Below are 12,745 nucleotides of genomic sequence, written 5' to 3' on the forward strand. Positions count from 1 at the left end.
GCTGCTGAGTAAAATCATATCCTCACCTCCTGGTAGATGACACTGACTGGCTTATATCTGATATTTAATATCTAAAAGGCCAATATTGGCAAACCGATATATCGGTCTAACCCTAACAAGGACACACATGAGGAGGGAGAGACAGAAAAAGAGAGCGAGGGAGTGGGTGGATAAAAGTGAGGTAACAAATAAAAAATAGATTGGTGGAGAGACAGAGGTGTGGGGACAGAGCTGGATGGAGAGAGGGGAGGGCTGCTGGAAGAAAACTGATCTCTTATTATTCTCTCCAGCAGCCGCGGGTCTTCTGAGGTCAGTGTAGCTCTGAGAATCATTAGACAGCAATACTATTGAGATCTATTAGAAAATAGACGCGAGGAAACATAAGAACTTACAAATGCACAAACATACATAAGTCCATTTGGCTTCGTTTATTGCTCCATATGAAACAGTGTAAAATGAGAAGATTTGTCTAATCTGCAGCAGCCCAGGCTGCCAGGCGAGAGCTCACCAGTGTGACCCGCCCTCCCTGATAATTAAAACGCTTCTCATTTCCCAATTTCCATCATATTTGTGTTTTCCAAATTAAAATGCCGTCTTCAGGGTCTGTTTAATGAAATTTAAAAAAAAACAAAAAAAAAAACGGGGAGGTGAGGGATGGCGGCTGTGGAATTAATTCGAGCCACTTGACTAAAGCAAAACTGCAGGATTTCTCTGGGAAAAAAAAAAAGAGGGGGCTCTTCAATTATGCATGACTGTAACCGACTCGGTGATGCGAGACGAGCCCATCCGATCCGTGGCATTAGCGGCGGTCTCAGAGGACGAGCATGGCAGCCATTAGCAGTCAGTGGACACACAGGGCCGGGGCTATCAACTGGCTGCACACCAGCATGGGCGTGACAAAGGATAAGGCTATTTGCGGGCTTTTTTTTTTTTTTGGAGAGCGTGACACGGAACAGTCGGGACACTGATGTGATGTTCTGATTGCGTTAGGACAGAAATGGAGCGTTGAAGAAGCGTACAGTGGCTACGAAAAGGATTCACCCACCCCTGACTTTCCTGTACATTTTTCTTGCGCTGCAAAATTAGCTCAAAGTAGATTTATTCAGGATTTATCTGCTCTCAAATCTATGCAAAGTACTCTCCTCTATTGCTATCTATGCATATTCTCCTCTGTAATTTTACTGTGGAAGTCAATGAAGAAATTGGACAAGAAAATCCTACTGTACTCTTGTACTTTTGTATAAAGTGACGGAAGGATGACATGTATTCCTGGTATAAGACTTCCTAACAAGAAAGGTTTAACTAGAACAATTTTGAAAAGAAAATATATTCACGATTTCCTAAAGAAGGAGAAAATGTTTGGGGAGTGTGACTATGAGTAAAGCTGGTAAATACCTTTACAAACTAGATTTTTCTGTTGTTTGACATGAATTTCTTAAAGTGTCACTCAACTTTGAGTACTTTGCATACATTCTTGAACCAAAATCCCAAATCCACGTGCTACAAATACTTTTGTAGCACAAGAGAATGCACAAGAAGTCAAGAAGACCCTGTATATTGAATGAACAGCACAAGATTTTGAGTGCAATTTGCTACAACTGTGTCTGGAATTGCAATTACAGTGCGTCTATGATCGATAAATCTTGCAGAATGGATCAGCCCCCTGCACTTGGACGAGACATATCTATCACTCCGCAAACGATCTGCTGGGGGAAAGCAGAAGTTCATGTCATTACGCCGCGGAAGAACACAATCCATCGTGTGTGGCGTGATACCGCGTCTGCAGCCCGGGAGCAGATGGATGGACGTCGGCGAAAAAGTCTCGCGGGGCCAAACGCTGTCAGGGAGAGTTGATGGCGGAGGCGGTTTTCTGCCGTTTGTTCGGTCTCTTATTTGTTCTTGCTGAGGGTCCGCTGCTTCTCGGCGTGCTCCACGATCTTCTCCTCCACATAGAGGCCCTTGCGGCGGCGGACGGCGTTCATGTACTTGAGGGCCTGGTTGGCGGAGTCGGCCTTCTCCCCGAAGTGCAGGTACTCCTCCTCGGTGGTGGGGACCCAGTAGGGATCGCTGCTGATCACCTGGGACAGAGGGGGGGGGGGGGGAGGAGAGAGATAGAAATGATGTCAGTCACGGTATGAGAGAAATTGTCCCGCCAGTGACCATAGCAACACCTGAATATCATTTGGTGAATCTGCACGTTCTCCCATGGGGATCAATAACGTTTATCCTTCAATCAATCAATTAGTGGGGATGGGACGCTCTTCTCTCTTGCAGTCCCACTTTACTTTCATTTAGACTGATTAGACGGATGTAGTTAGAGTTTCTCAAAATGAGGTTTGGGAACCACCCAAGGGTCCTTCAGAGAGGTTTCCAGAGTTTCACCCCAGGAAAATGTGGAATAGTTTAATTTCACTATATATAAATAACACAAAATTTAGTTCACCAGAAATGATCCCAGTTACAGAAGGCGTAAGAATGACTATTGTAATGATCGCTACTATTATCTCTCTATGTACGCTGTAGACAGTTATACAAGTCAATATTAAATCAACAACTAAAATCTGTTTGGAAAATTTTGAAGACCCCTGATGTCAACATTTAAGACCAAGACTTCTTCTGTCAAACTGAATCAACTGGAGAAACCACTATAGGGATCAAAAAGCAAAGGCTGGACAGGACAGCCAGCCCTTATGGCAATGAATGTACACGTATGCACGCACGAACGCACACACACACACACACACACACCTCATTCTGTCTACAGCTGTGCCACTCGGTCTCGGGGGAGATGAGCGGGGCGTTGGTGTGTCTGTGTTTGAGTGTACGTTCAAGTCCTGTATTCCCAGCAGCTTTCTAGGAGAGGCGGAGGGTGACGCAATGCCTGCTGCTGCATTTATACACACACACACAGTCTCAATGCCACAAACTGACGCATGACACACACACACGCACAGAGTACAATTACTGTACCAGCACTAGCAGTGGGGTCCTGCACCTGGCTCTGGTTGCAGTGGGACAGATGGCAGAGAGGGAGCTACAACAACGGGCGGATTACAGGAGACACACACATACACACACATACATACACACACACACACACACACACACTCACTCCACGTGACCAGCATATGCCTGAGCACAATGGGGTCCAGTGGGGGGGCGGATAGGCTACAACAGTAAACTGCTTGACTGACTGACTGTCTAAAAGAATGAATGAATGAATGAATGAACGAGTGTCCACGCGTTCAACAGGAGGCCCACCACTCACTTCAGGACCTGCGTACGCACGAGTGCACACAGACAGACCCGCCAGCACGCACGGCCGTAGACACCTACAGACGTGGCAACGTGCGCACAGACGCAAGTGTGTGTGCAGGCGACCACGCCGCCTTTGAATGTCAGGGAATCTGTTCTCTGAGCTCAGTCTTGTTGTGAGCTTGGCTTGGGTTACATTTCTTTTCAAAAGCCTTGTGGTGATGCTCTCTTCTGATAGAGTACACTGCACCATACTATACTGAGGATACTACAGTGACTTGCATTCAATCCATGACCAAGTTAAAGTGGAAATCCACAAGATCCTTGGTGTTTTTATATAGAGGCTTTGCAGTCGCGTTACAAATCTCCAACTACGTCTGGCACCATCATGGAGGCCCATGTGCACAAATAATGTCTAAATATATAACAACTCCAAAACACTGTGAGTTGTAGCTTGTGAAGAGTCAGCTCACTTAACCTGAACAAACTATTGTTTGGCTTTGTTAGCTAGCTACCTAGCAAGCAGGCAAAATTAGTAAAGCAAATGATAGCTAGCTTCTACTAGATATGTTAGCTAGTGTGCCAATCAGATGTGTTAACAACAAGACAGTGATGGTTCGCTGACCGGACACCATGGTTAGCTAGTTAACAAAATGACATTATGTAAACACAAAATACATCAAATTTATCAGTGCTAAAATGATCAGTTGCCGCTTAAAAACAGCACAGAAATTCACTACTTTTCACAGCTATTGTTGCCTAAGAGCTGAGGACCTTAATAATAACATGGCATTGGAGGTATAAATAACAATAGAGTCAATTCAGGGTATTTATACAATGCAACTGACGATTTCAAAAAGGGTATTAGAGGTGTGCACATCCAACCTATATTTAGGCCAGGTGCTGGATAAAAGAGTCATGAAAAGTGGTTCAAAAACAGATTATCTGCACACTGGATTACAGCTGCTTTCTTAATACTATATTTAATGCAATGCAACATTTTGACCCTATCAAAAGGCCTTAGGTTTCAACACTAGTACATGAATGTGGCATATACTGAGACAAATAAAAAATGAATAAAAAAACATGTACAATATGAAAATATACCAAAAATATGAAATATATACGGTATGAGATAGTGAAACATCATAACAATATCAGCTATATGCATTATAAAACACATTAACAGAACATGAAAATATGAAGAAAAATAAATCTGTAAATTTATAGCACATGATTTGTAAAATGTGTGTCATATGACATTAGCAGATCTAGTCCAAGAATACTTGCACATGCATTTTTACACACACGCACGTATCCAAGCACGCACAAACACACAAACATACACACACACAAACCACTTATTCTGTCCGACAGATGCTTGTCCCTGATCAATACAAGACTTATTCACACAGTTCTCCGGTGCTTGGCCGAACAAAGGCTCCATTCTGATGGAAATCTAATGTAAACGTCCCCACAGGAGCCGCTAACCCTCCAGTTACACAACAATACCACGCTCAAAATCTTCCCCCTCTGTTTCTGCACTCATTCATATGCTAATCGAATATCCCGGCCATATCAAATCGCTGTCAGGAGAAATGCTGACATCAGCACTGAGTGGGTCCTGAAGCAGGGAGGCTGGGGCGGGGGAGCGGGGGGGCAGGTTCACTAGAAACTCATTGTCAGTGTCTGGTGAGTAAGCGTCTGCAGATAAATGAAATCGGACAGACAACTTTTAACGAGGCACAGACACAATGGCTGCAAGAAAATGTGCTGGGTGGGGGGTATGTTTGTGTCTGTGCATGCGTGTGTGTGTGTGTGTGTGTGTGTGTTTTGAGGTGTTGGGAGATGGCAAGGGTTAAAATGATGACAGGAAGGTCATGGTACACACGCAAAGGGCCTAAGTCCTACACTGGCTCTATTGCAGCTATAATATATACGAGGCATTTTATACTTTATATAGTTATATAGGTTTAGACTGATATATGGGAACGATATTGTCCTTTTATTAAAAACTGGACAACAGCCAGTTGGTATGTCCAACTTGATGGATATGATGCAGTTTGATTGATTACATATTTATTGTAGAATTGATCAATACTGCACTGGTTGTCTATGGGAAGACCATAACCTGAATTGATTCTAATCATTTTCATTGGTTTCTATATAAGTATGCATGAAGTGTCTCATGGTCTAAATGCTGATTCAGAGGCTTTTCCACCATGAAAATAATATGCGTATTTTTGGGGAATTTTTTGGCCAAATTAAAGATATTGAATACTGGCACAAAATATCCATTATTGGTAGCTTCAATTCAAAAATATTGGTATTGGTATTGGCCTTCAAAACCCACAGTTTAACAGTATGGAGAGATTCTACTGCTTCTCTTCACTACTCTGGATGTGAATGGCACATTGAACAGGAGGTTAAAGTGCAGACCTTCAGCTTCAGCTTGAGGGTGTTTTCATACCAGATAAAGAGCAATATAAAGTTAGAGGAATGGTTTGTACAATGTCCTCCAGGTTCATGGCGCTGAAGGTATGTGGATGGTATTTGTAAGATTATATTATATTAAATGAAGTAGTCGCTGGGGCCCCTAGGCTCTGGTATCTCAGTGTCCTTTAAAACAGGCATGCTTTTATTTGAACAATGGTTTGTATTTTGGTTTTTAATCTTTCATTCATTTTTCTTATCGCATACATTCTTAGTTATCCTGTAAAGCACTTGTGCTGGATAAATACAATATAATAATAATAATGATAATAATTCTTATTATTATAACAACAAGACATTTCTTTCTTTCTTTCTTTTTCTCCAAACATGTCTCCAATCTATAAACATCACCAGATTGTTGATATGAGGATTCAGCTGTGACTATTTTGATCCTAAATTACATTAATAATAATTACATTGTAAAGAATTATAAGTAAACCATGGTGTGTGTGTCTGTTCGTGAGTGTGTATGTGTGTGTGTGTGTGTGTCATACGCACTTATTAGTGAGCACCAGGGCTCTTGGCCATTCAGCCAATTAGATCAAGCAACCTGGACCAGGCACCACTTGATCTTTGGTAGTACGAACACACAGACAGATACTTGCATGCATGTAAACACACACACCCACACACACACGTAAATCTATTCTCAGAGTCTCCCAGCCAGACAGGAGGTAACTACGGGTCATCCTAAAAACTGATTAAGACGGGCCGACCTAATCGGGACACCCCTCTGAACACTGAATGAGGGAGTCTGTCAGCATATCCAGTCAGACCAAGCGCGAGGTAAGAGGGGTCAAGAGACGAGCAGGGAGAGGAGAAGAAGATAGCGAGGCTTTAAATATTCTGTGTCCTCAGTTGGAGGGTTCAAACAAGGTCTCTCTTTCTCGGAGATACAAAGGCTGCATTGAAAGGATTCCACAACTGCAGAGTGCTAAAGTGTCCTGTTGAAAGGAGAATACTGGTGTCTTTTGCAGCTATAGCACATTTCCTACTGTCTGCGTCGAGTTCACATTCCCCAATCATTTTGCAATGCATGGCGCATGTGAATAGCTTTTTTAATTAGCATTTTTTTGATGTTTTAAAAGCCTCTACATGTAGAACATCTACCTCAATATATCATTCTCAAATTAAGTTTGATAGCATAGTGCCATGGCTGTAGAAAAGTGAGACCACCACGGTGTAAATTGGTTAATTCTATGTGTTTATTCTATTTGTCCCCGGGTATGAGTTCCTGCAAAATGTGCAGGACTGACTTACGGCACAAAGATAGAGCCTCAACCAAAACAGAAAGAGGTCTCACTTTGAATTGTTCTGCTTGTTTGTATGGAAACAAACACACAGACAAGTGCAGATGCTGTCCAGTCCCACGCTGCCTTGCTAGCTGTGTAGCATCAACTGTTGCTGTAGTTATTACAGTCTTAGAATAATCAGGATAATCATTCATATTGTCCAGAAGAACAGATCCACTCTACTATACAGCTGCGCTCTGGAAGGTTAGCTGTCTTTCAGTATCATAGTAGCCTGTTAGCCAAAAAGTTTTGTTAGCATTGCCCAAACTTAATTTCCACATCTGTAAGGCAAAACTGCTATGTTAGCTCAATCTATTTCTAACTAAAATATTTGCCAGCAAATATACTGTAGCTTCACACATAGTTTAGCCACCGCAGTTCCAAAGCTATACCTAAAACTGGGCGAGCGAGCATTACTCAATACGAGGTGAGAGACGTCTGACTGACTGAGACTGTGGCTCTGATGAACACGTCTTGTGCCGTGGGGAAAATAACTCTCCACCTTACATAAGTTTATTCCAGTTCCATTATTCAGTTTGCATTATGACAATTTCAAGTCACTTCTTCTGTAAACATATTTGTCTTCACTCTGCAGTCTACAGGGGGGAAACTTTGACAAAACCAAATGAAGGCTTCTATTTACTGTGATGGATTATCTTGCTCTGTGGAAGTTGTTTTTCATACTGTACAAGAATAAATGGCTTCTTCTGAAGGGAGGAAAACGAGCGCTGATATCTTTAACTATGCTGACTGTGTGCAGACACCAGCAGGAAGAATGGAAAGGAGAGGGACAACCTAACCGATTGGCACAAACTTAAAACAAAAAAACACTGCTATCCTTCAAGGGTTCCTGATTAGACATGAAATGGCACACACACACACACACACACACACACACACACACACACAAGCTGTGTACATATTCAGTTGGCCAATTGCGTTTGCAAGTTTCTCAGTTCCTTGTCTGTGGATGGATTTTTCCCCCACTAATGCTGTTAAATGGTCTCAGAAAAACAAATCCAAGGCAGTCTTCTCTTACAAAATAGTTAAAAAGCCTTTATTTTCATGGCTAATGCATAGAATTACAGATTAAAAGTTGCACCAACGCCCTGCGGCACATGCTGGCCTTCCTCAGGGCACAAACTGTTAGCAGTAGCACAGGTGCTATTAATTGTAATTATGCATTAGCTACTAAAATAAAGGCTTTTAAATGTTTTCCTAGAGAGGAGTGCCTTGAATTTGTTTTTCTTCATTGCTCCTCAGGTTTGATCACCCCAACGTCCACTGAGCACCTCTGTACCACACATTGAAGCCAAGGCAGTGTTCCTTCAAAATTTGGAGATGTTTTTAATAAAGGAATTCACTTTATTCACAAAGCAGCCATTTGATTTGTATCATACTTGGGGTGGACAGCGAAGCAGGCAAACTTAACTGGTCTTTAGACAAGAAAATTAAAATATACACCAAAATTGCGTGAGATGAGCATAGCTGGAGAAGGTCCAAACCAAAGCAGCTGGATTAAAGGAACGTCCATGTTGATCCTTGGCATAAGCTAATATTAGCTGTCTTAGCTGGTTACTTAATGTGTTTAACTTATATTTAACTCCAAACCAACCTGTTCAATTTTTTATTGTCATCATTATCTTTAGTATTTAGTAATATACCAACATATCCTTATGCTTCATATCCTTAGTGGCACTTATTTGACAGTGAAATTGTTTATGATAAATGTATCTGCTAGCTAATGCTAGGTGACTTTAGCTTCTTAAAACTGTTGCGTTTAGAACTTGCTGTCAGCCACACACTAACATAATTTGACCTAGTTGGTTTGGAGAAAAATATAACAATAACTACATGAAGTAGCTGCCTGCTACCATTAGCTTAAGTTATTAGATCAATGTCACAGATGTTTACTGTTCATCTCTCGACAATATCAACAATACATTTTTATGCATATTTTCCCTGTCTTTTGGGTAGGGTTTCCCACCCCGAGTATGATATACGATACTCGGGGTGACAAATAAAAAATGGCTGCAGTGCTGTATAAATGAAGCAAATGGCAGTCAGTGACAGTATTGTAGATGCTAATGTTCTCTCACCCCAGCATCATCTCAATAAATGTAAACTTTCAAAATTCAACCAGCGACAGTTCATATATCCAAACGATAACGAGATGATAAATGATCTGCTTTGAAAACGTACTATACAACAGCACAGAATCGTCTCTTACAGACAGCTTGACCCGTTACCCCAGCTGACACTGTCCATATGGCACAGGAGACGTTGAGGCGTGTGTGTGTATGTTGGGGCTGGAGCCAGCCAAGCGGCAGGTATAACGCTCTGAAGCACATGTGGCGTCTATCTCAGCTTTGATCCCAACTCCCCTGAGGAAAGCATCTCATTAACCAGGCGGCCTCATTGACCCACAGCCGCACGTAACAAGCACAGCCGACGCTCTGGCTCTAGAGATGCGTGTGTGTCTGTGTGTATACATATGCGTGTGATGTCTACACAGGTGTTAAAAAGGCAGCAATAGAGTGCAGGCTAGTAAGGTCACGAATTGGGAATGCAGGCGTAACTTGTGTGCGCGTGTATCTGTGTGTGTGTGTGTGTGTGTGTGTGTGTGTGTGTTTTAACAAGGTCTGGGGGAAGGGTTAGGAGGTGAAAGCTAGTTCAACTACAGTCAATAAGAGCAGCGAAGTGAATCCCACCACCCACCTCCTCTTTATATGTGAGCTTGAATCTTGCTTTGTGGGAGTAAACGACTTAAGGGCTGACCTGAGACCAGTGTTCTGCAGGACCAGTATGCCAGTTGGGTTTCCAAAACCTATTCTGGGCCCAGTACAGATCACCAAACTTTTGCATTGCTATCAAGAAGACATGATCGTTGTCTAGGGCTGAAAAAATCTATGGGCCTTCCTCGCTTTCATTCCCTCTGGGCTTCTTTCCCTTCCTTTTTACATTTCTAGGATTTTAGATGAAACTTTAATCATCCCCGTGGGGGAATTGGGCATTTATTATTATTAAGTTTCAGGCATTTAGCATACATTCGTATTTAGAGCGACTTTGAATATGTACAGCAGCAGAATAAGTTAAAACTCATGTACAGCCAACAATTTACACTTTGTGTTTGTTGTTTTAATTTATTGGGTGAGTAGGATGTTTGGTTTATTATTATTGTTAATAACATTTCAACATGCTAAAGTACAAGGAGCATAAGAAGTTAAGAAAAGTCCTGCTTCACCAGGAATGTTCATGTATTACCAACAAAACAAGTGGCAGAATAATAATAAGTGCAAGGAATAAAAAGTTTTGTCTTTTTAAAATAAGGGTTTGGAGGCAAGACAAGAGCAAGACTATTGAACATGTACATGGATTTGCACTTTTACTTATATGATTTCTGTATGCGCATTGTGAATACATACTGATGCAGAACCCACTTGACATGAATATGATTGGATTGAACTAATTGGATTTAAATGGTGACTTTTTAAGACCTCCAGTTATTGCTACTTGGAGTTGAACTTAAGACCAAATTAAAAATCAAAATGAAGAAACAAAGCTGTCAAAACTAGATTATTTCCAACTGAACATAGCTTATGTAAGTTGTGAAGCTGTAAATGAACGGTGTAAGAAAAAGGAAAGCAGGGAATGTGAAGGGACATGAAATCCAACTGTGTTTAGTAAAACAGACAGGATAGTGGGGGTAAAATAATAATAATAATAATGCAAAATCCTCACCTCCCAGTGGCTGAAGACCAGCTGCGGACTGGCCAATCCGCTGGTCCTCTTGCGGATCTCGTCGGCGAATCCGAAGCTCTCGGCCACGGGGAGAACGGCCTTGATGATGAACATGTCCGTCCCTTCCTTCATCTCTTCGTGGAGGACGCGCCCCTCTCGCTTCCCCAGCACACCGTACACTCGGCCTGGTAAAGAGAGAGACGGGTTTAACACACACACACACACACACACACACACACATACATAATACACATACCGTACACACAGCCTACAAAAGGAGAGAGACTGGGATTGATAGCCACAAAATTTGTACTCTGTAATGGATGTGATTTAATATGTAGTACAAAACATCAGAAAAACCATACTTAAATAAAAGTAAAATTGCGGACTTGAAAGCACTCAAAAAAGTACAAGTACACAAAAAAGCTACTCAATTACAGTAACGTGAGTAAATGTAATTAGTTACCTCCACCCTTGGTTAACACAAATATTTATATACACACATGGCCTGAAAGTGGAGAGATACACACACACACACACACACACACACACACACACACACACACACACACTTCAACCAAACTTGGCCACATACAAAGATCATGGTGTGGACAATTATCCAGGGTATAATTGTGTAAAGCAACAGCACTCTGTTAACAGTCTATATGTGGCCAGCTATTACCACACAATCTAATGATGCAGCTATTGATTATATTTACTTACACACACACACACACACACACACATGTGATCTAATATACATATTGATCAGCTTAATCAATAGGTCTGTATGCCAACAGTGTTAGCCCCTAAGTGGAGAAACATCTACTCGCACATATGCAATCACAACACCAGGCATAATCAATGTGAACCATGCTCTGGGTAGAGACTTTGGTTTATGTAATACATGGAAGAGCAACAAACTGAAACGCAATACCTAATTAGAGATTTACTGATGCTGATAACAGGCTAACACAGGTAGCAGCATCTGAGGATTTTCCCTGAAACTAAAACTTGAACCCAAGAGCCATGTGTAACATGTCAGAAAGACAAGAAAAATGACTTGCTTTCCCGTTGTCTTCACACATAAAAGGATGTTAAATCCTAAAATGGATTATGGGAAAATTGGACTATATCTCAGTTATGTTTTTCCAAAGAGCCCCAAACAATGGCATAAATCTATACTGTTAAGTAAAACGAATGGATCCCATTAGATGGTAATTAAAATTTAGACTCAGCATCAGCGGTGACGGAGTGGTATCGGTGCATCTCAAATTACACCAGCAGCACAAAAGAGCAAAAAAGTCATATGATTTTTGGATATTTGTCAGATAACAGCTCACTTAATAGGCCTGTTTTGATTCGGCTGACAAAGCACTTCTTTGTCTAACGAGCTGCTGCGGCTGCTAACAAGCCTGGAGATATTGTTTACCAACACACTAAACGGCATTTCAAGCCTCATTTTCATCTTAATGACTTTCAGAGGACAACAATTTAGGGGGTGTTTTGGAGCATTAGTCAAGGCTGAGCGCTGGAAGGTGTTGCTTTGCGGGGCCGGTCACTCGCTCTGTTGCTGAAATTACCCAACTTGACATTTTCGAGGGGCCTTGCCCTCTCTGAATTGCGTAACTCCTGATGTGTCCAGATTTTGTTTGCGAGTAACGACAGCAAGCGAGTGGGAGTTTCGCACAAGTGAGGCTCACCATTTTAGCGCTCTCATCGGCTTAATTAGCTACGAGGTCGACCTCGGAGGGAGACCGCCCGCTTTTCCTCGACGGCGGCAGCTGTTGGACATTTCCATTCCCGTGGATTGCAACTTGAGAAACTAATTAAATTGTAGAGAAACTAAAGGGGCAGCAGGGCGGCCTAGTGGTTAGGAGACCATATTGTGGCTAGAGGATTACGGATTCAGTCGCCCATTAAAAAGCCAGTATGTGTGCATGAACAGTAGAAGTGAGTCCTTG

At 41.9% G+C, this 12,745-nt stretch overlaps 1 protein-coding gene across 3 annotated transcripts in view; it reads right to left on the reverse strand.

The window, feature by feature from the left end:
- Positions 1 to 409: 409 nt before the first annotated feature.
- Positions 410 to 12,745, reverse strand: part of efl1 (elongation factor like GTPase 1) — a 348,687-nt gene continuing 336,351 nt past the window's right edge. For all 3 annotated transcript variants that reach the window (XM_078285063.1, XM_071920850.2, XM_078285062.1), the window contains 2 exons: positions 10,782 to 10,966; positions 410 to 2,078 (listed from right to left, as the gene is read on the reverse strand). In XM_078285063.1, coding sequence (XP_078141189.1) covers positions 1,890 to 2,078; positions 10,782 to 10,966 — 374 coding nt within the window. In that variant the 3' untranslated portion in view covers positions 410 to 1,889. The remainder of the gene's footprint in view (positions 2,079 to 10,781; positions 10,967 to 12,745) is intronic.

The sequence above is a fragment of the Centroberyx gerrardi genome, chromosome 1 (genome assembly GCF_048128805.1).
Source record: "Centroberyx gerrardi isolate f3 chromosome 1, fCenGer3.hap1.cur.20231027, whole genome shotgun sequence".
NCBI lineage: Eukaryota > Metazoa > Chordata > Actinopteri > Beryciformes > Berycidae > Centroberyx > Centroberyx gerrardi.